The 26314-nt window shown below is 34.5% G+C and overlaps 1 protein-coding gene across 1 annotated transcript; it reads left to right on the top strand.

The window, feature by feature from the left end:
- Nucleotides 1-2703: 2703 nt before the first annotated feature.
- CUNH8orf48 (chromosome unknown C8orf48 homolog) lies at nt 2704-4937 on the top strand. The gene is given in 3 exon segments (XM_039846508.1): nt 2704-2900; nt 2903-3025; nt 3028-4937. Coding segments are annotated over 3 exon segments (852 nt in total). The 5' UTR covers nt 2704-2842; the 3' UTR covers nt 3699-4937.
- Nucleotides 4938-26314: the final 21377 nt, after the last annotated feature.

The following is a 26314-nucleotide window of genomic DNA, read 5'->3' on the forward strand; positions in this document are numbered from 1 at the left end:
AAAAATATTTGTGGTTTATCTTTATCTTTTAAAGTACCTACAATAAACATATATTATCTTTACAAAACAATAGCTATTAAAGTAAAAGGCAACTCTCACAAGGCAATTAATCAATTTCCAAAAAAAAAATGCTATCTAGGATATCATTAATTATCAAATTAATGGTTTTCCATGGATACCAAAATGGATGAGAACTTGTAAGAAAGATTACATTAATACAGGAAATAAAAATACAGCTTTTTCTTTGCACATTTGAGTGTTGATTGAATAATTTTATTTGTAGTTATAGTTAATTAGTTTTAATTTTAGATCATTAATTTTAGCTTTGCAAAAAACGATTCCAAGATTCATAGATATTTTTTAAAGAGTAAGTAATTGTATAATGAAATCATTGAGACACTCAAATGTTGGGAATTTTCTGGGAAAGCTATAAATATTTCCTTTCTGTCAATCCCTTGGTCTTTCTTTTCCTGATTAAAACAATTAAAATGTTTAAAATGTCATACTATATTTTTCCTACAAATCTTGATTAAATCTGCTCTCACTATAGTGAGTCTGAGTGATTTGTATCTATTGGTATGTAATAAAATCTTTTAGATAAAATATAAAGTTGTAACTCTCCATTCTCTTTCCCCTTTATGCGTTTATTTTTTTCTCTAACTTGAAGCATCCAACTAAAAAATAGTGTAATACATTACAATTATTCACAGTTCTCTTACTCTTTCTCAATAAGATGGACTATATGTTTTTTCCAGGACTGCTTATAGGATAGTCTGAGATTTTTTTCACATATACATCACTGACAATTCTCATATACAAGAAAGATAGGCAAATGTTGCTTTTATTTCATATATAGAAAAGAAATAACAGGAGTGTAGATTTTAAATAATTGTCTTTAAGCTTTATTGTGTGTTAGAATTGAAAGTAGAGTGTAAGGTTTACACAAAAAAATGGTTTTGTGTGTTTAAAATCAAACTTTGACTTCTATCTACATGAATCTTATTTGATAATGATAGTGCTGTTGAATTATTTTACTTCCTTAGATGATACACGTTAGAGTGTTAAACAGTTTACTAGGTCATGCTGGTTATTGCAAAGAAATTTGTTAATTACAAGATATCTGCCCCCAATTTACCTGCTTCTAGGATAAAGTTATTTAAAAATATTTAGCATATTAGAAGGTGTGAATATACTCTATGTAAAGTATGTCTCTCCTACTGAAAGTTTTTTTTGGGGGGGGTGGAACATGTTATAATAAATTATGTAGAAATATTCAGGGAATGAAGGAGTTTTTTGAAAAAAAAACTAAAAACGAAAATCTCGAGCTCTAGATATGCTGTAAATTACTTGGAATGATCCACAAATTATCTGCTACCTCTTTTTAGAGATCAACATTATATGATGAAATATAATTGGTTTGAATAAATGAAGTTGGAATCTTTTTTCTTCATTGTGAAGATGACTTATATTTGAGAGATGTTTTTTGAACATTGCAGACTTTTAAGTCTGCCAAAGTGAACATTTTTGGAATAACATTAAATATTCCTGGCTAGACTTGAACAACAACAACAACAACACACGTAACTGAGCAAGAGAGTCCATTCTCTTGAAATTATTTCGGTTACTAAGACTTAGACTCAGATATTTATTAAGAGCTAGAAAAAATCAGTCTCCAAAGAGCATTTTATAATTTTTTTTAAAGGATTGTTGTAGAAGGATATACCATGAGTAACAGTTTATTTGGGGGATAGGGGTTCAGGAAGAAGATTTAAGTTCCTTGAGCTGTTATACCTATTCCATAAATCCACTGGACCTCTGATAGATAATACTTAATTCTGTTTCCTTAGTCATTCAACTCATCTGCTCTGAACAAATTTAGCGGACGCCTTCAGGGTGTCAGGTACTCGCTGAGTGCTGGGCAACACTGACATGATTCCTGCTTTCATGGAGTTTTAAATCTAGTGGGGGTGATTTGATAATCTAATACTCATACAAACACATAGTTGCAAACTGTCAAAGAGAAGTTGCAGTGTTTGGGAGCAGGAGTGGGTATGAAGCCCACCCCGAGGAAAAGGGACTCGACGGAACAGCAATAATTAATGATATAGAGAGAAGAGGGGTGTTGATGTGTCCTTTGGAGGATTACTTACTAAGACAAAGACCTAAGAACTGAGATTTGGGAAAACTTCAAGGTCCTTGGAAAGTTTTGCAAGATAAGGTTGGGGAAATAAGTGAGGAGCCCAGTCTTGCAGGAGTCTTACAGGATGGGTTCAGTATTTCGATTTTTATCCTAAAACATCGTCTACAAATAGGTGATCTAGTTACATGATTGGCAGACACTTTTCTATGTTTCTGCTTGCCCTTTCTGACCAGCAGGGATTTTTTTTTTTTTTAATTTGAATCATTTAGTTGGGGCACACTTTTTTGGATTAGTCAGAGCCCGTCCGCCTATCCTTGTTGGCCTCACACACGTACACTTTTTTGAACCCTGAGGAAAGGGAGTTTGCAGCCTTTCCTCGAGGATTATTAGATTTTGTGCTTAAAATAGCATTAAACGTAGCCGCACAACTAACCACAGAGCAACCAGCAAACCAGCAGAGAACTGTGCAGGTGGAGTGGGCTCAAGGGAAGGCGGGGTAAGGGGAGGAGCGCTGCGTTGTGACCCACTGCGCATGACCGTTCTACGTTGCCAAGGCAGCGGGAAGGCGGCACCCGGAAGAGGAGCCAGAACGAGCTGCGGGCGCCAGGAGAGGATCATTACTTGCGGGCGCAGGCCCGACTAGTTCCTGAGCCACTCTTGACCAAGGCAAAGAAGATGAGAAGCAGAGTCTGATGCAATGTGATGGCCATCTGCCTAAAAGCTGGGGATTCAGAAGAACAAAGGGAATTGGCCCAAACGGACCAATGGTAGACCTTTCTAACGACACCTTCACGTCCTTTACTGATGAGGTACAGAGTTCCGGTTCTTTCAGCTCTTTTGGAGGACTGCAGCCCTGGTCCCATGACTCTGGGAGCGAACCCGAGAGTAGAAAGCTGTCACACGTTTGGAATATCAAGATAAACAATCTGAGCTTTCAGCAAAGAAGTTTAGTTGGAAATGGATCAACTACCTTAAGGGCAAAACAACTAACTCTGGAGGGTACCAACCAGACACTAAACTTCAAACAGAAATCACTCCTTTCTCAGATGAAGAATTGCATGCCCTGCAGTCTTTTTGCACTGTTAAGATAAACCTGATCCATCATAGAGCAAACTCTAAGGAGAAAAAGAGCAGCAGGCTTAAAAAGCTGCAGCTTAGATTGGATCCAGAGGCTTCAGAGATAGATGCTTTAAACTGCACGGTCCCCGATGAGCTTTTGAACAGAATCTATTTTAAAAACATGAGGACAATACCAAAGCAGGTGACAACAGCTAAGCAACACATTTCTTCTCGGTGTCATGATTGTAACAGAAAAAGAGCAGAATTGGCTCAGGCTGCCTTCCTGAAACAAAAGAAGACTTTACTGGAGTCATTTCTACTAAAAGCAAAGATAGATGAACATCTTCATACTAAAGACTTTCTTACCTTTATTGGAGAAGCACATCAGGGCCTTCCTAGGCTTTCTGATGACCCCAGAATAATCTGGAAAAGACTGAATGAGAAAAGTCAGATCAGATACTCTGGTTTTGAAAGGTCAGATACAGAACAGAAAATGTAGAAGAATGGAAATAGTGCTTGTCATTTACCTTTTGCTCTACTACTTCCCAAACGACTTACTCTAACCAAACAGGAGATGCTATTTATTAATGATAATGTGTAATGTGTATAGACGTTTCTTTTGTGTATTTGAATAATTATCATCATTTTTACAGGCACTTTGAAAACTAAAACTTTACTATGCTTCCTTTACAGATGTGAGGATTAAAAACTTCAATACATTTTTAAAAAATAAATGGCAATGTCGTAGTTGGAATATTTACAAAAATTTTTATAACAATCCAGAGAAATGCTGGTAGTTTGTAGAAGTACAGAAATGTAAGAGATACTTGAGGTAATAATGGCAATCTTGGTGAAGAAATGGATATGGGGATTTAATAAAAGGTAGATGTTAAGAATGTTACTAAGTTTCTGATTTGTGCACTTGAGTGAATAATAATTTCAAAATTATGTATAGAAACATTGGAAGAGGATAATGTTTGAGGGGAGTGATTAAGAGTATGATTATTTGGACATGGTTAATTTGAGATATATTTGAGACATCCACATTAAGAGGTTGAGAAACATTTGGTTATTTGTGCTTGCGGTCTGGAGAAAAGGTCTAGCCTAGATATTTGAAATAAAGGGATGGGAAGTGCAGATTATTGTCATATTATTGGAAATTTAAGTCATAGATGTGGTGAACTCTTCTAGAAGAGAATAGGGTGCGGAGAAAAGGGCTATGACTAACTCCTGAGAGATTCAACAATTCCTGGCTGGATAGAGGAGAAAAAGCCAGCAAAGGAGGTTGAGAAGAAATTGTCATAAACGATTAAGGACACTGGGAATGTGTAGTGTTGTAGAGAACAAAGAAAAAATATTTCAAAAGACATGGGTTGTCTAAGCATGCAAATGCAGGAGAGTTCATGTGAGATAATTTAGTCATGTGTTGGGCTCTTTTGACCTTAGTAACATTCAAATATTTTTCCTATAAAGTTAGCATATTTCCTTTTAGTAAGTCATTCCTAAATAAGATGAAAATCAAATCATTACCATTTTCATAATAACTTTTTTATTTGAAAGCCACATTATGTCATACTTTATCTTGGGCATCTTAACATATTCACATTTCACGTATTTGAAATTCTGAATAACTTCCCATTTAGAATTCTCCAATTTAAGGTCATAATCCACCCTGTTAGTCAACTAGGCTAGAAAATCAGAGTCATCTTTTGTTCTTTTTTATTAAAAAAAAAAAAAACTCAATCCCAACCTAACTATTTTTCAGCAAGACCATTAGATCTTTCAGTAGCTTCTGACCATGACTTATTTCTATCTCATTATCACCTCTTTCATCATCTCAGCCCTCCCACTCCTAGTTTCTCTCCTCAGTGCATTCTCTATATAGTTGTCAGAATCATTTTTCTAACATACAAATCTGTTCAAGTGATTCTCTTGATTTAAAAAAAAAAAAACCTAAATGATTTATCAGTGCCATAGAAATAATTCAGTTTATGTAAGTCCACATAGAGGTTCTTTAATGTCTGACCTAAATTTACCTACTAACCTCATCTACTTCCCCTCTCTATATTTAAGACTCTCTACAAGACCTGTAACTCCCTGAGCTCACTATGGTTTACAAATACACATTTGTTTTGCTAAACTTCTCTTAATTGCCTTTCCAGCTGGTGTATTTTTCTTCCCTTCCTTCTGCTCCCCGCCTCCTTATTTAGTTTTAAACTCTCCTCATATTTTTGTCAATATTTGTTATTTTCTATTTTCAAAAATTATAACCATCCTTGTAAGTATGAAGAAGTATCTCATTTTACTTTCGATTCACATTTCCCTAATGACTAATAATATTCTGCATCTTTTCATGTGTGTATTCGCCATTTGTGTATCTTCTTTGGAGAAATGTCTATTCAAGTCCTTTGCCCATTTTTAAAATTGGGTTGTTTGTCTATTTTGTTGAGTTGTGTGCATTCTTTATATTCTGGATATGAAACACTTATCAGATACAGGAGTTGCAAATATGTTCTCCGATTCTGTGAGTTGTCTTTTCAGTTTCTTGATAGCGTCTGTCAGTGAACAAGATATCCTAAGTCGAATTTGTCTACTTTTTCCTTTCATCCTCTATACGTTTGTTGTCAAATTTAAGAATTATTGCCGAATTCAAGGCAGATTTGTCCTTCTGTTTTCTTCTAAGAGTTCTATAGTCTTAAATCTTGTGTTTAAGTCTTTAATCTATTTTGAGTTAATATTTTGCTTATGATGTGAGAAAAGATTTCAATCTCTTCATGTAGATATCCAGTTTTTCTAGCACTATTGTTGAAGAGACTTTCCCCATTATGCTTTCCCCACTGAATGATTTAGGATCCCTTTTTGAAAATTAGTTCACCATAAATGTGAAGGTTTATTTCTAGATTCTAGATTCTGTTTTATCAATCTATATGTCTATTCTAATGCCAGTACCACACTGTTTTGATTACTGTGCTTTGTAGTTAGTTTTGAAATCAGTGGGTATTAAATCTCCATCCCTGTTCTTCTTTTTTCAAGATTGTTTTTGGCTATCCAGGATGCCTTGAGATTTCATATGAATATTAGGATGGGTTTTTCTGTTTCTGCAAAAAATGCCATTGAAATTTTGATAGCAATTACATTGAATCTGTATATTGCTTTGATTAGTATTGTCATCTTAACAATATTAAGTGTTCCAATCCATGCATAAGGGATATCTTCTCATTTTTTTTAGGTTTTTAATTTCTTTCAGCAAGGTTTTATATTTTTCAGTGCGTATGATGTATTTTTTATTCCTAAGTAACTTATTACTTTGTTTGCTATTGTAAATATATATATTTTTCCAAATCCAATTTCTTTTTGGATGTTTACTGCTAGTACATAGAACTACAACTGATTTTTGTATGTTGATTTTGTATTCTAAAACTTTGCTGAATATATTTATTTGCTCTAACAGTTTTAAAAAATGGATCTAGCTATACGATTATGTCATCTGCAAACATATGATTTTATTTTTTCCTTCTAATTTGAATACTTTTTTTTTTACTTACTGAATTGCCCTGGTTCTAACTTCCAGTACTCTAATGACCAGAAGTGGCAAAAGCAAGCCTCTTTATCTTATTCCAGACCTTAGAGGAAGAGCTTTCAATCTTTCACCATTTTAGTATGGTATTAATTGTGGGTTTTTTATGTATGACCTTTTTCATGTTAAGGAAGGAAGTTCCCTTCTATTCTTAGTTTATTTAATGCTTTTTATCATAAAAGGCTGTTGGATTTTGTCAAAAGTTGTTTTCTTTTTTAAAATTCTAATCAGTTAAGATGATCCTGTGGTTTAGTACTCTTTAATCCAGCCTAAAACCGTATCTTCTTTGCACTCATCCCAGAACCCTTACTGACTAATCAGAATTAAAGTCTGTAGCCTATATGCTCCTTGTATGAATATAAAATTAATATAAATTCGTATTATCACTTATATCTTAATATGCTTTTCTTGCTTACTTTTCTTACTTGATTGTGAGTAGAGACTTTATCTTATATCATATCTGCACTGCTTAGCACAGTGCCTCACACATCCTGGTGTGCAACAAAAATTTTATGGATGAAAAAAATAAGTGCATCCAAACAATTAGATTTGTACCCAAAGAAGAAAATGATCTGCCAGCACACTCTTTTTCTGTCAATGTTTTGCCTTTGTATAGTTTTCTGTAATTTTTCTCTTTCTCTCTCCATGGGTTGGATTCCCTTTTTCATGTATATACATGAAACAAATTAGTGGAAAGCTTTCTTAGTAACAAATTAGTGGAAAGCTTTTTAATAAGATATCTTTTCAGGAAGCATGCAACCAATTAATACAGTATTCATTTAAAATATTAATATAAAAATATTTCTCTGGAATCCACATTTCTGACAAAATTTTTATCTGAATTGTTAATTTGAAAGATAATTCATGACACTTTGCAGTTTTGAAATGTGATAAATGTTCTCGATGCTGAAACTTGAAAATAATTTTTATTGCCTCTGAATAAATTCAAAAGGAATGAGTATTCTTTCTCTAAAACTTTTATGGTTGCACTCAAGAGATTCCAGTATAGCTGGAAAGGAAAGTCCACCAGATCAGATGCTAAGAAACAGCATATATGAATCCAGCAACTTGTTACAGGATTAAACAAGTATGTAATTCATATAATTATAATGTATGAATTACATAAATATTCATCTATTTAGTTTGTTTTGTCATCTATATTTTTTATTAAAAATAAAATAAAATTCTGCACTGAGAAACAAATCTATGTATTTAACAAATATTGGAACAATGAAATCCTTGAAAAGAAGTAAGCGATGTGCTAGATTGAGAGAAAAGAAAGTTCAGTTCTGAACATCTGAGTCATTCAAATTCCTATCTCAGAGCTGTTTAGGAATGTTTGGGACACCCTGCTCAGAATACCTCCAATTTTAAACACATTGGTTTACTTCACGATGAAGCCTAGCAACTTAGTTGTTTCTGCAGCAACATAGGTAAACAGGTTGTAACAAAATAGGAATTATGGCTCTACTTGGGCGTGGGCTTTCCCCCAATTTTTTCTGGAATTGATAAATGAAAAATACATAGTTAATTTGAGAAACAAAAAAAAAGAAAAGATAGCTGACCTTCTATTCTCAGTTGATAATATTTTTTTGCAATAGAGAATTTAAAAAATTTCCAATTTGCAGTAGACCCAAATTATAGTGAAAATTGCAAAATTCTATTAGGGTGGCCCCAGTTTTGATGACTCCACTGTTGAAGTATAAATTGCGGTTTAGGAGAAAGTATGTTGTGGTCAGCCTACCCAAAATTTGCTTTGGATGTTAAGACTGATAACCCCACACAATGCCTGAGAGCATGAAAGGGGCATGGAGCAGGCTCTCAAGCAGATCATTTTGCAAATGGCTTGAGAGAGAGGAAAGGAGACTGGCTTGGCTTTTATTGTGATTGAGAGTAGGGCTAAGGCGAGGAATTCCACCTGTGGGCTAGAACTCACATGGTTTGAACTTCTTGCCAGTGTTAAAGGAGGGAGCACCTGGGCTTTCTTACCAACCAGCCCAAACTTGGGGCAGAAGAGTGGAGTTTGAAAGTTTTCAAATGTCAAACATCAAAAACGGAATCAGGCTTTTTATTATAACTCACTCCTGATGTTTTACTGATGACGGAACTATGCCGTTTCATTTAATTAAAATTTTACTTGCTAAGTATGCCATAATGGTGCTCTGTGAGGCCTGTAGCCTAAAACTGGTAAGAGTGGTGGAAGTTCCATTGATCACTTTGTTTAATAACCCAGCACTGTGTATTTTTAGAAGTGCTGGGTTATTAAACAAGGTGATCAATGGAAAATACAGTGGTCACTCTTAATATCTGCAACTCCAAAGTGGATAAAGTGAGACCTGTATTGTGGCTTTAATATGTAATTTTGGTTTTTATTTTGGGTATCTGTGAGATGAGATTCTCATAGTTATTTTCCCTTGAGAGAAACTTGGAAAGAAATTACTGTTACTACCATTGGTGGAACTAGACCGTGGCTAGTTCCATTGGAAATGGCCCAAGAGTCTGTAAAAATGCACAAATGGAGCCAATTGTTGGTCAGAGTGAAATGACTGCCTAAAGTTCAGCAATTTTGCTGATCCTTGGATCCATTATTTTTCAAGGACATCTGGATTAAGGAATGAGAAGCCGCAGCTCTCTAGTAGGCCCCATTACATGTAGTTTTGATGCTGTTCATAAAGTGCATACCATTGCTCTTTCAGCATTTGACTCTAAAGGGCTCCCCATGTCAGAGGTCTGAGAGGAGTGACCTCCTCTAGCACTTTGTCAACTGGCAAGGGACTGAGGACAGATGTCCTTTGTGGTGGGATATTCTCGAGGACCCAAACTTAACTTTATCCTATAGGCGACATTTCTGACTTTGCAAGGAGGCCCTGGTGGCTATGGCTGAACTTGTAGAGAGCTGCTTCGTGACCTACGGAAGGATACGGTGCTTCAGAGGCTTAGGACTTTTGGGAACTTCTGTTTCCTGGAGAGCCCTTTATGTAGTCAGAAGTTGCCACGGTAATGGTGGATAGCATGGGACTGAGGAGAGCAGTTTCTCACACCAGAAATCTGTGAGTGACTTATCATCATGGGAGGCCAAGGATTTCAGGAGATATGAGAGGAGGTTGTTTAAAGCCTCTACAGTGAATGATTCTCTGGGGGCAAGGAGAAGGGACACTAATGGGAGTTATTTGTATTGCAATTTGGACAGATTCTAAAGTCTTCTGTTGTAGGGGGCCCCAATTCAAGATGGACCTATTTGTGAATAACAACATAATAGACTTAAGCAAAATTTGTAAATGAGGAACATATTGCCTCCAGATGCCAAAGAGGCCTAAAAGATACTAGGCTTGTTTTCATATTGTGGGTGTAGAGAGGGTCAGCTGCTACTTCTTGACAATGTTAGAGATGTAGATGCTCTCCGCTTATCAACTGATTTCCAGGAATTTAACCAGGGTTGTAGGACCTTGCACTATGCAAGGAAATGCCCATGTCTTATTTTGAGCTCCTTCTCTTTTTCCTCATCTTCTTTGTTTTTCAGCTTTGACTTCCTATCTAGAAAGACATTTATTGTATTTTGTACAATTTGAAGGGCTGGTTGTGTCCTTTGAAGGGCTGGTTGGCTGGTTGGATGAACATACACTCAGTGGGATCTTGGCCAGCGATCATGGTGACATTCTGGATTCAGGAGAACTGCTGCTCATCTGTGAGTTGGCTGAACTACTGCTGTCCTGATTGTGCTTCTGTCTGTGTGTTCTGCTGGGCATTCGTGAAAAGTGTCTGAGTGCCTGATGTAAGCTAGTACAGCAGATCTACAGCATCCACGGAGTCTTTCCTGTGTTAACTCTTCTACTGCATTAGCTGCATGGTCTGTCCAGGGCTGCACTAGGCCTGCTGGGCTTCATCCTGTGACTGGAACTGGACAATATGATCTGCTGATCTGATCCAACCTGCAGCTTCCCAAGTGTGGTCTGACCACACAGAGGCCACATTATGATGAAGCTGGTGGTCTGCCTGTCTTGCTGCTAGTCCTGGCTCCAGGGCCAAGAGTGGGCTGCTGAGCCAGGGTGAAATAGTCCTGGACGGGCTCAGCAAGAAGATTATTGCACACTTGTTCCTGACACATTGACGATTATGATCATCTCTTGGAACAGTATCACTGAGAAAGTTAAACTGATCAAATTTTGTAAACGTCGTCGCAGTATCATTCATCTATAGACTCTGGCACTTCTTTTCTTCTGGGAGATCCTGGGATAAAATCTGGGCCTCCTTAGCAAAGGGCACAGGAACTTCTCACTGTTTATCTCTATACCTTGAAGAAGATAGCTTTTATCATCTGTACTCAGATGTTAAACCCCGGAACTTCTGAGGAGTTGGACAGTCCAGAGGCTAGGTCAAGGCAGAGAGTGGGGACAAAAGAAGAGGAGGACAAAACCAAGGTAGCAGTCAGATGGTCTCTCTCATCTCTTCTTTTACCATTTCCATTGTTACCAACTCTGCTCCTGGCGCTCAGATTTGTCTTCATTTCTCAAAGTAACAGAGTTCTCCACCCCCACCCCACTTTCAGGACATATTCAGTCGCTGTTCTCTGACTCCTTCTTGTTATTAAATGTTCATCCTAAACACTATCAACTCAACGATCTTCTAGATAACCTTATATAAATTAATGTTTCCTTCCCACCGGTAACTTCTCACTTGATGTCCATGGTTATTTCCTTCAATGGGCTTTAAATCATCTTATTTTATGTTTAATTTTTAAATTATCACTCTCATTTTTTTTTTTTTTGAACTCTACGAGAATGTCTTTGAAACTAGAACATCATATTAATTCCTTGGACCATGGCCAAATTTGAGAAGATAAAAAACACATGGCAAAATAGTATAGAATGAAGATGTGGCCTTCACACAGATAGAAGTCATGATTTATGGGTGCAAGGACCCCCCAAAGAGAGAACTGCAATCATCACAGATATCGATACCTAAGCTTAGCTGGGGAATAGAGAGGCAGGCCCATTCAAGCAAGATGTGGGAATCTTTTCAAGGGCAACTTTGGCTCAAGGGCTTAGCACCAGTTTGACTGCAACTTTGTTGGAAGTGTGCACAGATAAAGGCCCTTCCCACTTAATCCTTCTCCTTTCTCTTACTCCTTCAAAAGTGTTCAAAACTTCATTACTGTCTGAAGGCTTTCCTCACCTATTGTTCCTCTCTTCTGTTAAATCTCTTGCATCTCCAAGTTCATATTAACTCCTGCTTCTTAATGGACACAAACTAATGCAATTCTATGTATAAAAGAATGTATTTATTCATTCAAAAATATTATTGAAGACTTATTGTTTTGTAAACACTGGGAATTTAAAGAATAAGACATGACACTGCCTTCAAGGGGTGTAGGGTCTTTGTAAAACACAAAAATATAAACATATATATACATATATATATGTATATATAATACAACATAGTGATTACAGTGATAAATATATTCTGAGTATATTTTTATTTTGGTATTTTTCAGGATATGTAGCCTGTAGAATATACCATCTGACCAAAGTATTCAAGGATGTATTTCTGGAGTAAAAAGAATAAAGAAATGAGAATGGAGAGATAGGCATAAGGCAAATCATAGGATAGCTACCTTAATAAGCTTAAGTTTTACTTTACAAATCATAAGGGTGAGTACTTTTGCTAGGGCTTCCATAACAAAGTACCACACTGAGTGGCTTTAACAACAGAAATTTATTCTCACAGTTCTGAAGGCTAGAAATCAGAAATCAAAGTGTTGGCAGGCTTGATCCCTTCTGAGGGCTGTGAGAGAGAATCTGTCCTATGCCTCTCATCTAGTTTCTGGCGGTTTGCTGACAACTTTTGGTGCTCCTTGGATTATAGATGTATCACCCCAATCTTGGCCTTCATGTTCACATGGCTTTCTCCCTGCGTGCATGTCTGTGTCTCCTCCTTATAAGGACACCACCATATTGGATTAAGGCCCACCCCAATGACCTCATTTTAAATTGATTATCTCTTTAAAGACCATTTATTCAAATAAAGAAACATTCTGAAGTACTTTAGGACTTCAGCATGTAAGTTAAGGCTCAGACATCAGCATATAAGTTTTGGGGGAACACAATTTAAACCATAGCAAAGGGAACAGTAAAGCAAAAGAATGAAATTCCCAGAATTTAATTTTTATTAAACTATTCTAGAATCTTAGATGAAGGCAGATATTCAAGGTAGTAATTTTCATTCATGGTTGCACATTAGAATTATCTGAGAATCTTTCAAAATGTACCAATGTCCTGGCCCTCCTCCTATATATTCAGATTTAATTGTTGTGGAGTGGGGATCTGGCAGTAGGATTTTTAAAAAGCTTCCCAAGAGAGTGTAATATTCAGGTGCATTTAAAACTACCATCTTAAGAAGATAAAACTTAAGGCAGGAAGACCGATATGGAGACTGTTTCATTAATTAAGAAAAGATATAATAAGGCTCTGAAACATGGCATCAGCAGTGGGGAAGAGGAAGAGAGGAAGAGAGAAATCTTTTCTAAAAACAAAAAGTAAGTTAGTAGTTTTTATGAGTGACTGAAAGGAAGGGTGGTAGTAAGGAAGAGAAAAGGGTGACACCTGTGTTCCAATCAGGAGATATTAAAGATAAAAAAAATGTTATCCCTTGGGTAAAAAACATAATAACTGAATTGACTGGGTTTTTAAAATTTTAAGTTGTTCTGAGATAATCGTAGATTCACATGCATTTGTAAGAAATAATACAGAATGATCCCATGTACCATTTACCCAGTTTCTCTCCATATAACATCTTACAAATCTATAGTTCAATATCATGACATAATGTTGACACTGAATCATTCAAGATGCAGAAGAGTTCAATCACCACAGGGATATATTGAGTTCGAGGTGCCAATAGATAGTGGTCAAGTACGGTCATGTAAGACTTGCTAAGGTGGCATTCTATAAGTGCTCTTTACCTAGTTTTATGAACTCTAAGGTACCAGAAATATGCTCAAACTAAGTAAGATCCACCTACTTCAGGTACCTTAATATAATTATACATGGAGGAATTTTTTAAACTTAGGATTTCATCATAAGGCATGTCTAGCAGGGAGCTGGAAATACATATAGGTAGCCATTCTATCTATAGGAGAAGATCTACTTAAGAAAGTTGTTTATATCCCCCCCACACACACACGCACACACACATGCACACCACAGATAAATGTACATATATTGCACAAACATGTGCATGCACAGATGCAACTCTTAATAGAAGAGACACAATTTTGTGAGTGGCCAATGTATGAACCCCTCACATTTGAAGAGTGAAGATTCTGTCTTTTAAAGGGTGTGTTTTCATTTTAACTGCAGCCAAAAAAAGAGTGATTAAAAACAGCTGGAACATGTGTCTATTTTCACCTCCTCCATGTGGAACTTTGTTTTTGGCTATCACAGACATTTTCCAAACAAAACTCTGCTGAACAAAATGATAAATGTGGAAGAGGTATGTCTGAAGAGCTTCATAGAATCCAAAGCATTGGTGTATTTGTCAAACATAAAACAAAATCTTTAAACATCACTAATAGTTTGCTCTTAATGGTTGATGTCACATTTAATTTATATTTGAAACTGGGCAATGTTAACTATAATATTGGCTCTTTAATCAGTAGTTCTTATTTGCCTGGGATGTTATAATGAAGTATTTTACAATATATTGATATTTGAATAGAACAATTAGACAACTAGTATAATGTGCTAGCTAGTCTTTCAAATTTGTCGATAATTTATTCTCTGATTCATCTTTTTCCTTAAGTTTCCTCATGAAAATTACTATAGCTAGACCTTTATCATGTCAATCTCTAATTACTATAACTTCTTCACTCTTTCCCTGACTGCAGTATGCTTTTATACCAATATATCTTACGTAGTAATTCCAGCTTAATATTTTTTAAACTGCTTCAGTAACATCACTTTCATTGTGTACAGACTAAAATCCAAAACCCTTGACATTTGTTATATAGTTACTACGTCAGTTTTCAACACAAGTTAAAAGACTAGATTTTAAAAGCCTTCGGTTTAAATTCCAGTTCTTCTGATTACAAGTACATTTTGCAAAGATTCATTGCCCTAGCTTAACTGATAAGTTCTTAGGGTCTGAAATTAGGTAACAGAAGAGGAAGTAGATGAAAAATAGAAAAAAATTGAGGTAATAGAATAAATAAATCTCTGTGACCAACTGGTTAAAAGAGAGAAAATGGTATCAAGCATGATATTTACCTTAAGCTACTGTGTGGATTACCTGAGAAAAAGAATCCGGGAAAGAGAAGTTTGGCAGAAGAAGAGGAAATAATTATTTTGAAAAAGGTGTATGACATCTAGGTGAATGTATTTATTCTATAGTAGTTGAGAACCAGGGAAAGAGAGCAGAGGCAAAGATTAAAATTTTTGGAGGCAGTAGAAAATTATAATTGCTATGTTTACCCAACACAAGAACATTAAATATAAATTCACTCCACTACAGAAAAATATAGCCCAGAGATATAGTATATTTAAAACTCTCAATTTTACTGGACAATCGAGCAATAAAATTAAAGTACATTTCATAAAAATGATAAAAACAGAATTAAACAAATGTTCAAATAAAAATCTTGGTACTATTTACCTTGAACTTTTGGCCCAATATAAGATGATTTAGAAATTATGTCTACTTGACTATCTCAGCAGCTGTTTTCACAAAGACTAAAGATACAGACTTAGGATTCATGATTAAGTGGTATTTATTACACTAGGAGAAGTAGAAGGATTGGGAGAGGTCATGACTACTCTTTTGCTCTACATTTCGGGAAGTTCTTTTGTTTTATGACTAAGCACATAGTTCTGAGATAAGTGAGGAGGAAGAGGGCCACCTATCTAACAAGCTAGATTAACGAAGGGCAGGCAACCAGGTGACAGATGGAGTTAGATGGCCCTCACATTCCTATAAGAGAAGATATTTTTCACAGTTCTGGACCATATCCATCAACATAAAACAGAATCTGATAACAATTATGGGTTGCTAGTGCACAGTGAGAAGTCAAATACCAAAGCCAGTTCTTGCCAAGTTTTTCTTTGTATTTTAACCACATGATCCATATTCTTCATTAGGCTATCCTTCATCTGTCTAAACAACAGGCTGTTGTTAGTTTATAAAACTTAACCATTCTTAGCCCAGATAAGCTTATCTATGCTTCTTTAAAGTTATAACAGAATGAAAATGTTTGCATTTCATAATTACTGAAAAAACTAATTGAAAAACAAAAAAACACAAATTTTTCTAAAATGTCTGGGAAGATCTAGTGAAACATATGCTTTTATGACAATCAAAATATTGATTGGATTCTATAGGATTATGAAAAATTTCAAATTTTTAATTATTTTATTTTAGTGACATGGAGGATTTTTTTCATGTTGATTAGCTATTTGCATATTTCTTATTTTGTAGAGTTTTCTGTTTGTACTTTCTTCCCAGTTCTAAATGTAATGTTACATTTTTTCCTCACAAATCTAAGTTTTCATATACCTGTGTGATCAATTATCTTTTTAAAATGAGATATTATATAAATATACTTTTTTATTTTTAAAGAATATTAAAATATAAATGACAAAAAATATTTAAAAATAAGAATAAAAAATTAAATACACTCTAAATTCTAAAAATAATGTATAAACATAGTGGTTTTGAAAAAAAATGGCAAACTACATCAAATATATTATTAGTCACTATCTGTATAACAGGATTACTTTAACAGTCTGCTTTATATATCTATGTTCTTTTTAAATTTTCAACAATGAACATGTACTATTAAATTTTATGGAAAACAACAAAAGTTTGAATAAACATAAGATTCTTACAATTAAGAATATATATACTTATATGTATTATATATATGCTTTTGTCTTGTTTGTTTTATTTTCCTTCTCAGTTTTTTCTATGTATATACTTTTTCTATATTGATACCAATCCTGTATATACAGTATAAAGGATATTTTTCATTTGTGGGCTCTCAATATCTCCGAATATCTTTCCTACTTCTTGACAACTTTCCACAAGATAAGTCCTGCCTTTCTAAGGTAGTAGCTATAAAATTCATATGCCCAGTCTCCTTCCCAGCCATATTAGAGGCATGCCACCAAGGTTCCACTAAGTAGAATTCCCAGCATGAGATTTGTATTTAGACATGAGCAAGTGAGGAGATGGCCACGTATGCAGTAATCAATATTCTGGTGAGCGTGGTGGTGGAAGCAGCTGCTCTTTAAGCACTGCAGTGGTGGGTGTCCAGACCTGAGCATACTAGGTGCTGAGGAGAAGTGGCGCTGGCATTTTCACCAGAATGGCCAAAATGGTGTGGTTGGGCGATGAGTTTGGCTATTTAGCTTTAGAAATTTACTTTTCAGGCTTCTAAAAGATTCTGGGAGCTCCAAAACATTATTTAGTATATATACTCATTTTCTGATTAAATTAGACAACGCGGTCTCTGTATTTCCAACAAGAAGCACTATCAAATGACTTATAATTTACATATATTGTTTCTTTTATTATTGCGTTAACTTTTAATAGCTTCATGTATATGTTTATTATTTAAAAGTATTATAATTTATTTACTTCTTTACCACCTATGGACTTTTTAGTTTTCATTCTATCAATGTAATAAAAATGTTACATTTAGCAGTTACATATGCATATACATCTGTTTATACCTTGTTTCAAAGCAGGTATTCTTAGAAATTACCAAATCAAAATGTTTTATATTTTTTATACTTTTAACAAATTGTGCCAATATTTTCTTTATTATTGCCCCCTCCCCCAGGCAGCAATAAAATGGTACTGTCAACCATTTCAAAGGGCAGTGCGTGTGGCTCAACATAATTGAATGAAGGAAAATTAACATGATATGAGAGAAAAAGAAATAGGTCATATCATGTAGGGTTTCTCAAAAATGCTAAGGAGCTAGTTTTTATTTAAACTGTGATGAGGAATTCTAGGAAAATATTAAAGAGAGAATTAAAATAATCTGATATACATTTTATAAATGATCGCCCTCATTGTTTTATTGCAAGGAGGAAGAATCACTAGGTGATTCTTGCTAGAATCTAAGCCAGAGGTGATGGTGACTTGGACTTGATAATAGTGCAATTAGGAAGAGAGACTTGAAGGATTTTTGATAGAATTTATGGATACATAAGATATGAGATTTAAGAGAAAGTGGGCTCACAGTGATATATAGATTTCGACTTGGACAACTTTTGGATGGAGGATGGTAAAATACACTGAAGAGATGACAACTAAAGGATGATTAGATTTGTGGAATGGGAAGAGAATTCCAGGGTTCTGTTTGACCTTGCCAAACTTCATGCACTTTTCAAATATCATTGTAGAAATTTAAAATCAGCCGTCGAATATGAATAGCTGTAGTTTAGGGATAGAGATCAGATATTGATTCAGTGACGAATGGGGATTAAAGTCTTAGAATTGGGTGAGGTCACGTAGAGAGCACCTGTTGATAGAGAATGAGGCCAAGGAGAATGAGGCCCCTGGGTAATCTAAGAAGTCAAACAGAGCAAGGAGACTCCACAAGTGGAATGAAAAAAAAAAGAGTAGTTACATTGGGCAAAAGGTCTTACATTTATTGACTTTTGGAATGACTTCTAGAAAAGGTTAATTCAAGTATCCTCCTTTCACTCTTTTATTTTTCTGTTGAGATATTTGACATTTTATTGAACTGTAAAAAGTTTTTATAAATCAGTGACACAAACTCTTTGTTATAATGCTTGAGTTCCCCATCCCCCGATTTTGTCTTTTGTTTAATTTATATTTTACTATCTCTCTCACATTTTTTAGCCAAACCTATTGATATTTTAGTGTACTACATAACTCCTTGCCTTTTTTTTTGCTTTAGAAGTTCTTGTTCATCCAAAGTCTAATACACATTGACCAATATATTTTTCTCAATTTTTATAAATTCTTATTTTAAAAAATATCTTTAGCTTTTTAATTCATCTGGAATGCATTTTGGTAACTGAGTAGACATTTGTTAAAATTGTAGAGTGAATGTTGGTTAGGAAATCTTCCTGTCAAGGTTTTTCCCACTGAGGGCATTTCTCTCATTCAGTGTCCTGGGCCCCATCCCTGAGAATGGCCTTGGGAGCCATGTTCAACAGAAGATCTGACTACCTGAGCCAACAGCTCCCTTTCTTGTGAGCATTAGGATTGAATCTTTTTTTCTTTTTTTTTAAGTTGCCAGGCAATGATTAATCCCTGTTAACCAGGTTTGGTCATGTTAGCTTTCCAACTATTCTATTTGAATCTGTTCTTTGTAATTAATTCCAGAAATCTTATTGAGTCATGCTTTTTAAACAGGGTCACACCCTCATGCCCTACTCCCTCTTTTTCCCCCAAATATTCCAAGCCTCAGTGCTATTTCTCTTTTACTCCTGCTTAAGGGATTTAAGTTCAGTGTAGAAATAAGATATTACGGTCTGAGGTAGCAAAGCTTGTTCACATTTCTTCCAAATTTGCACTGCAATATTCCCTACCATATCTCACCCAATCTGTGTTTCAGTTGGCTGTGATATTTATTAAGAGCCATCATCAATTTTGTTAGCAGCAGGCCAAGAGAAGGTGTTTTGGAGAGGAATCTGGCATCTCTAATTCCAAATGCCTAGATCCCTTAGTGCTCCCCATTCCCCCCAGCATGCCAACTTTAGGAGCATCAGGAAATTTAACTGCTTCAATTCAACTGGGAGCATGAGGCGACCATTAGTTCTGTCAGCCAAAAATTTCCAGTTCTTCTGGGCACATGGTAGGATTGGAATTCTTTGCCCCCTGAAACTGAGTGTGATTATCTGATTTGCATCAATCAGTGAAATGGTGAGTGAAAGTGATGTGCATCATTTCTAGATGGAAGATTTAAGTGTCACTATCCACCAGCCAGCCAGTTCTAGAGACTGTCTGTCCTATCAGCCTGGACGCTAAAGATGGACCAATGTAAGAAAGCAATAGACATGTGCCTCAAATAAGAAACAAAACTTTATTGTTTAAAGTAACTTAGTGTATGGGGTCCTTTATTTTGAGAGAGTGATTGAGCACCTCCCCACTGATACAGAATTGGTAACTTATAGTGGGTCACTATGGGACTAAGCTGATCTGAAAACTTATTTAAAAAAAGAAAACATATTGTTTTTAGTTATACTCAGAAATAATACAGTGAAAATCGAGTGGGAAACCAGTTGTGTACATCCTTGAGGGAAGGTTACGGGTGCAGGCAAAAAACTTCATCTATGTGGGTGTGCTCATAATGGTTACATGGTTGTACATCAGGTAAAAATTGTCGTATTGTGACAAAGCACAAGAAATTGAGAGAAAATATTCATGCGAACATCCTCTCACTGTCTGATAATAATAAAATGAATAAAAATAAACATGAAACCCAAATATAAGGCTGGCTGATTTAATCAAACAGTAAACCTCATGATCTTCTGAAGTATAGCCCTCTTTTATTGATTTTGTCTAGGACAATGTCAGGCTTTCAACAGGGCCTGCTTAGCTTTGTACTCATTTTAGAAGAGTTCTCTATAATTGTTGATTCTATGGCAATTATTTATTTATTTTTAGGACCAATCAATTCCTTGGTAGTAGCAGATTCTCTCCCACATTACTTTCATCTATTTGCCTGCATTCTGAGAGAATTTCACAAATCTGTGCTTTACATCAGTTCTTCAGTTTTCTGCATAAGTCTCCTCTTTCGTCCATATAGCCTCCATTTTAGTTGTGTTATACATTTCATTTTTTTGTAAACCCAGTGTTTTTACCTCTCATTTTATTGTCTTTTCAAAACAATATTCTGACCACCTTCAAGACATATACTTACAATATATTGTTGCAGAAGATTTCAAGCAAGTTAGGGCCTAATTTCGAGTTAATTTTATTATATTTTAGAATTTTACACAAAGCATGTATACGTTAACAATTCATTTCCCTATCCCTTTCAATCAGTCTTGAAGCCTGTGGAAATTCCTCTCAAATTAGACAATTGATTGGCTCTCCCTCTTTGATTTCTATTTTATTTTGACTTTTATATATTTCTATACAGATATCTTTATTTGTTGTGAAAAAAATGGGATTGTCTGATTCACAGACACTATTTTTCTCTCAGACATCTAGAGAATATGGAACAATAAAGGTCACTGGTGAAATTGTAATCATTACTGTTCTATACAGTCACAAGAATTAAGATACTTCCTGCCCATCTTCCCAAAGGCACTTTTTAGTTACTTAAAATTTTTTTTGTTTGTTTTGTTTTTTGCTAGAAAAAATCACAAGCATGTGCTTTTTGAAGGAAAGTAGTGTTCTAGATGTCAGGTGACAATTCTCCTGACTCTCTTACTATAAATGTGTTTATTTCCAGGAAAGTATTTTAAGTATCAAACCAGCATCTCTAAATATAGCTTCTTGGAATAATATTCAATAACAGGTAAACAGAAATAACATCTCTTTCAGTATGTCAAAAGTCAGTTTTATGTTTGGAATTTTGATAAAGAGTAATGTCCTACTTTTTGTATTTTGAATATACTGCTCATGAATGGAATAAATATCAAATATTAAAATTTACCTTTAATATTGAAGTCTTCAAAGATATTTTACAATCATCAAAAAAACAATTAAGAAAAAAAAGCTTTGACTCTTATTGAGTTAAAGAAATCTGGGCAAAAGTTATGCTGGTAACTACTAGAGATAACATATTTAAACATAAACATACTCTCAAGTAGAGAAAGATTACTAATTGTGAAAATATGTATCATAAATATAGTGCCAAAAATTGCCTGTGGTTTATTGTATTACAATATCTTAAAGATCTTTAAATAGAACAGCACATTTTTTTCTATAAACTCACAAATGTTAAATCAACTTAAATAAAATGCTTTCAATAAATCTTGTGGGAAACCCGTGATCACTGCATATTATGGCACTGGAATTTTTCACTTCTAAATATATCATGCAAAAATAATCTAGAAAAGTAAGATAATTAATTCAAACAGTATTACATTTACGGTCAGTTATTGAATGGCTGCTTGAGCACAAAACTTCGTTCTTTATATAGAAGAGAAAGCATTAGAAACTTCTCAAATGTAGCCTTTTGTTTCATAATGGCTTTGTCCTCTGGAAGTAGTAGGATGATAAGATTGGAGACAGTTTGGGGACAGAAGAGGAGGCTTTCTTGGCAGAGTCCCTGAGCTGCTGTGGCTCACAACACCCTGAAGAAATAGCCTTCATCCTTGAGTGTCTCTTATTTCAGCTTTTGCCTCAGAGGCTTTGGGAACTTTCTCCACCTTATTCAAGTATTTTGATCATCAAATTTCTAGTAGATTTTCTTAAATGTAGTTGCAACTTTCATGGAAAAGATAATACTGTAGCTCTTTAGGAGGTTAGCAGAGGAGCAGCACTGGATTTCCAGGAGTACTTGTGCTTTCAATGAGAACATTTGAACTTAGAAAGGAGTCGGAAAGGAGAACAGAGATGCGCCTTATATGGGAGTCTTTAAAATTAAAGTTTTAATTCCCTTATAAAATTTCACAGGGACCTCCAAGCTCTTTCCAAAACCCTGGCTTCATGGAACTAAAAATAATCACATGTAACATTTCACACAAACCGCGGTTGTGCTAAGAAGTTAAATCCCAAGAAATTCTTTCTACCAAACACTTGTCATAATCAATTTCTTAGTAATGTAAATTCTGAAAGACGTAATTATTTTAGAAATACATAATTGTCCTAGCTTGTTAAATGCTTGTATACCCAGTGTGGTGGTGGGGGAAAGATCAGAAGCATGCTTTTAGAACTCTGAATTCTTATGATGTGGATACACTCACTTCTGTTTTCAATGTTCAGTTGTTTGAAGGAGAGATTAGAACAGTGGTGCCATCTTGTTCCTCATGAACAGTACAGAAAGGACAAGGATAATTTAGAGTTTTCATCTGACTCTGCCCACTTGAACTTTTATTGGCCATATATATAGTAATGCAATTATACTTACATTATTGGAGCCAAAAGTTCTTATCAAACTTACGGATATTATTTTAACATTCTAAAACAGATTATTTATACTTAATTTGGAAGAAAATTCAGATGAAAGATAGATGCATTTCCAGCTTGTATCTCAAGTTTTCATTAGAGCTGGCTTTTGACAATTTTCAAACTAAAGGAATGACATAAGAAGTGACTGGGCCATCTGCTTACTTATCCTCTTCCTTCCTTCCTTTTTTTCAGTTTTTGAATTTTTAAAGAAAGTCTGTTTTATTTCAAATATTATTTTTCCAGTGGTTCTCAAAACTTTTTGATCTTTAGACCCCTTTACACTCTTAAAATTTTTTGATAACCCCAAAAAGATCTTGTTTATGTGAATTACATATATGTATTTGCTCTGTTAGAAGTTAAAAAGTAAACATTTAAAATATTTGTCTAAAAATAAAAATAATAAACCCATTACATATTGTATTAGTCAGTGTTCACTGGAAAAAATGGAATCCATAACATGTGTCTATCGATAGAAAAAGTTTTATTATAAGGAATTGGCTCACATGATTTTGGAGACTGAAGTTCAAAATCTGCAATGTGGGCTGGCACGCAATAGGCCCGGGAGAGCTGATGTTCTGCTTCTTCCATTTCTTAAGATAATCATTCAATCTTTGCTGAGATGGCTAATTTTGGCCACTTGAATGAGTTTTAAAACTAGTAAAAATTTTGCCTAAAACTCAGTCCCATTTACTGGGCTATATTTCTTGACATATTCATAAGTTTAGATATTTTACTCTTTTTTGTTAAAATAAGCAACTCTTTTTTATATATTTATAGTAGCATAAATTCGTGCGTGTGTGTGTGTGTGTGTGTGTGTGTGTGTTTGTATAATGAAGAATAAAAGCTTGAATGGAATTGCAGTATGATCAAACATAAGAGGCATTGGCCAGTCTATAACAAATTATATTATGATATATGAAGTGTATATATATTTAATAAATATATTTTTGTTCAAAGTCAATATCTTGCTCTTTTCCAGGTCCTCAGTTGGATGCATTTCATAACTGCACAGAAAGATTGAGTAAAAAAAAAACAAACTTGCAGACACATTCTGATCTATTTTTAATCTGAATTGCAACATGTAAGATTTGAAATTACATCATATATACAGTAAGAGAGACAACTAAACTTATCCACCTTTGTGCAGAATGCAAACTTGCATAAGTTATTGGGAATTAAAGAAGTTTATATAGAAAAAGAAAAGACATACCAAGAGTCTGATTACTAATTTTATCTGCCATTAGTAGTGATCTTCCCTTTGCCTAATAACCCTCACTAAGCTTCCACATTCTCATCCAATACAGAAACTTCTTTTCTAGAGTTTTTGGGTTGTTAGTTCACAAATTTAAGTATAATTAGAATTAATAACATGTCAAATAAAAAGGAATTCAGAGAGGTGTAACAGAGAAAGTGAAGTTCGACAAAAACCTTATTGTTTTTCCATTCATTAAAAAAAAAATTATTTGGTTTACATTGCTAATCAGAGCACTTTCATGGGCTGCCTTTGCTTAGCAGGCTGAGGGAAGAATAGGACAAGTGACTCGCTCGCCATCTCTGAGCTCACTCAGAGTGGTTCTGCTTTGGTTACTTTCATTACTTATATGCCCCAAAAATATTTTCTTTGAGGGAAAAGTTTCTTGGCTAAATAAGATCTGAGTAACTGATGTATGATTTCCAATATCTCTTGTAAAACTAACCTATTATATTAGTATTCTATCTCTTATGGACCCAAAGTACTGTAAAATTTCTCAAAAGTCATTACCTTTCTTTTACCTCAATTTAAAAGCTGATATTAACACATTTATATTTTCAAACACTGTATTTTTCTTTAAATGATTTAAAGTAAAATTATTATTGTATTATAACTTTTGTTACTTTGCTTTAATAATCAGTATTAGATATGTCAGTTTATTTAGTGGCCTTAGAATATGACAGATCAACCCCAAGTGAGCTCCAGTATCCACTGTTACATCAACTTTGTCTCATTCCCTGAATGAGCTACAATTTTGAAAAATAATTAGGAAGTATTTTTTTGCCAATGGAAATATTATAATTTCAAAACTAACATTATAATTATTCTAAATAAGAACATATGAGATTCTTTAAAGAAAAAAAGCATAATTATGATCTATATCTGTAGTTAAACTGTGAGGAAAACTATAGCCGTAATTATTTCTGTAACTGAAATGTAATTGAAAATAGATCAAACTAAAGACATTTAAAGTATCAAAAAATAGCCAAAAGAAAATAGCTGAAGTAGATGAAACTTGAAAATTGTGAATTAGAAAACAAATAATATACTGGCTGAAAAATTTCATTTGTATAGAAAGATCAATATAAAAATACACCTATTATGTGTGACTTAGACAAAAAGAAAAAAAATATATGGCAGTAGAAATTATAAAGCAGATATAGCCACAACAGAAGAGATTAAAGAATTATAAAAATCATCATTCCAATTTCATGTCAATAATTTGTGTATTCAGATAAAATGGATAATATCCTAGAATAATAACAAATTACTGAAAGCAATTTGAATTGAAAAAAACCTATACAAATCAAGGTCTATAGGAAAATTTTTGTTAATTGTTTTCACTAAACTAGAAGCTAGGCTTAGGGGGGAGTGTCTTAATTTATTTTATAATTTTATTACCAAATATTAATGCAGAAGGCAGGAAAGAAGGATAAACCAATATCTAGGAATAAACTACAGATGTTATAGACGTCATTTACCAAGAAAATTATAAAACATCATTGACAGACATTAACAGAGATCTAAATAGATGGAGACATATACCAAGTGCCAAAGGACTGCATTTGACCATCATGAAGACAAAAATCATGGCTACAGAAGAAATACAACTTTAGCATAGGTAATGAAGACATTGAACTTGTTAAAGATTTTGCTTACCTTGGTTCAGATATCAATTCAAATGGAGACTGTACCTAAGAAATCAAGAGAAGGCTGAGACTCAGAGGGCAGCAACAGAAGATCACCAAGAGCAAAGATGTGTCATTGGAAACCAAGGCTAAGATCATCCACACCCTCGTATCCCAATTACTATGTACAGATGCTTAAGCTGCACAGTGAAGAAGGCTGATACAAAAAAAATAATTCATTTGAAATATGGTGTTGGAGAAGAGTTCTCCAACAAGAGTGGTTAACCTGGACCACCAGAAAGATGAACAAGTGGTCCTAAAGCAAATTAAGCCTGAAACACTGCTGGAGGCTAAAATGATAAAACTGAAGCTGTCCTATTTCAGGTACATCATGAGAATGCAGGGTTCTTTGGAAAATGTAATAATGCTGGGAGAAACAGAAGGCAACAAGAAAAGAGTAAGACCAAATATGAGATGGATTGACTCCATAAAAGAGGCTCTAGGCATGAGTCCACAGGAGCTGAGTAGGGCTGTTTGATGACAGGATATCGTGGACATCACTCATT

This window comes from Pteropus medius, unplaced genomic scaffold, assembly GCF_902729225.1.
Source record: "Pteropus medius unplaced genomic scaffold, Ma_sr-lr_union100, whole genome shotgun sequence".
NCBI classification, from domain to species: Eukaryota; Metazoa; Chordata; class Mammalia; order Chiroptera; family Pteropodidae; genus Pteropus; species Pteropus medius.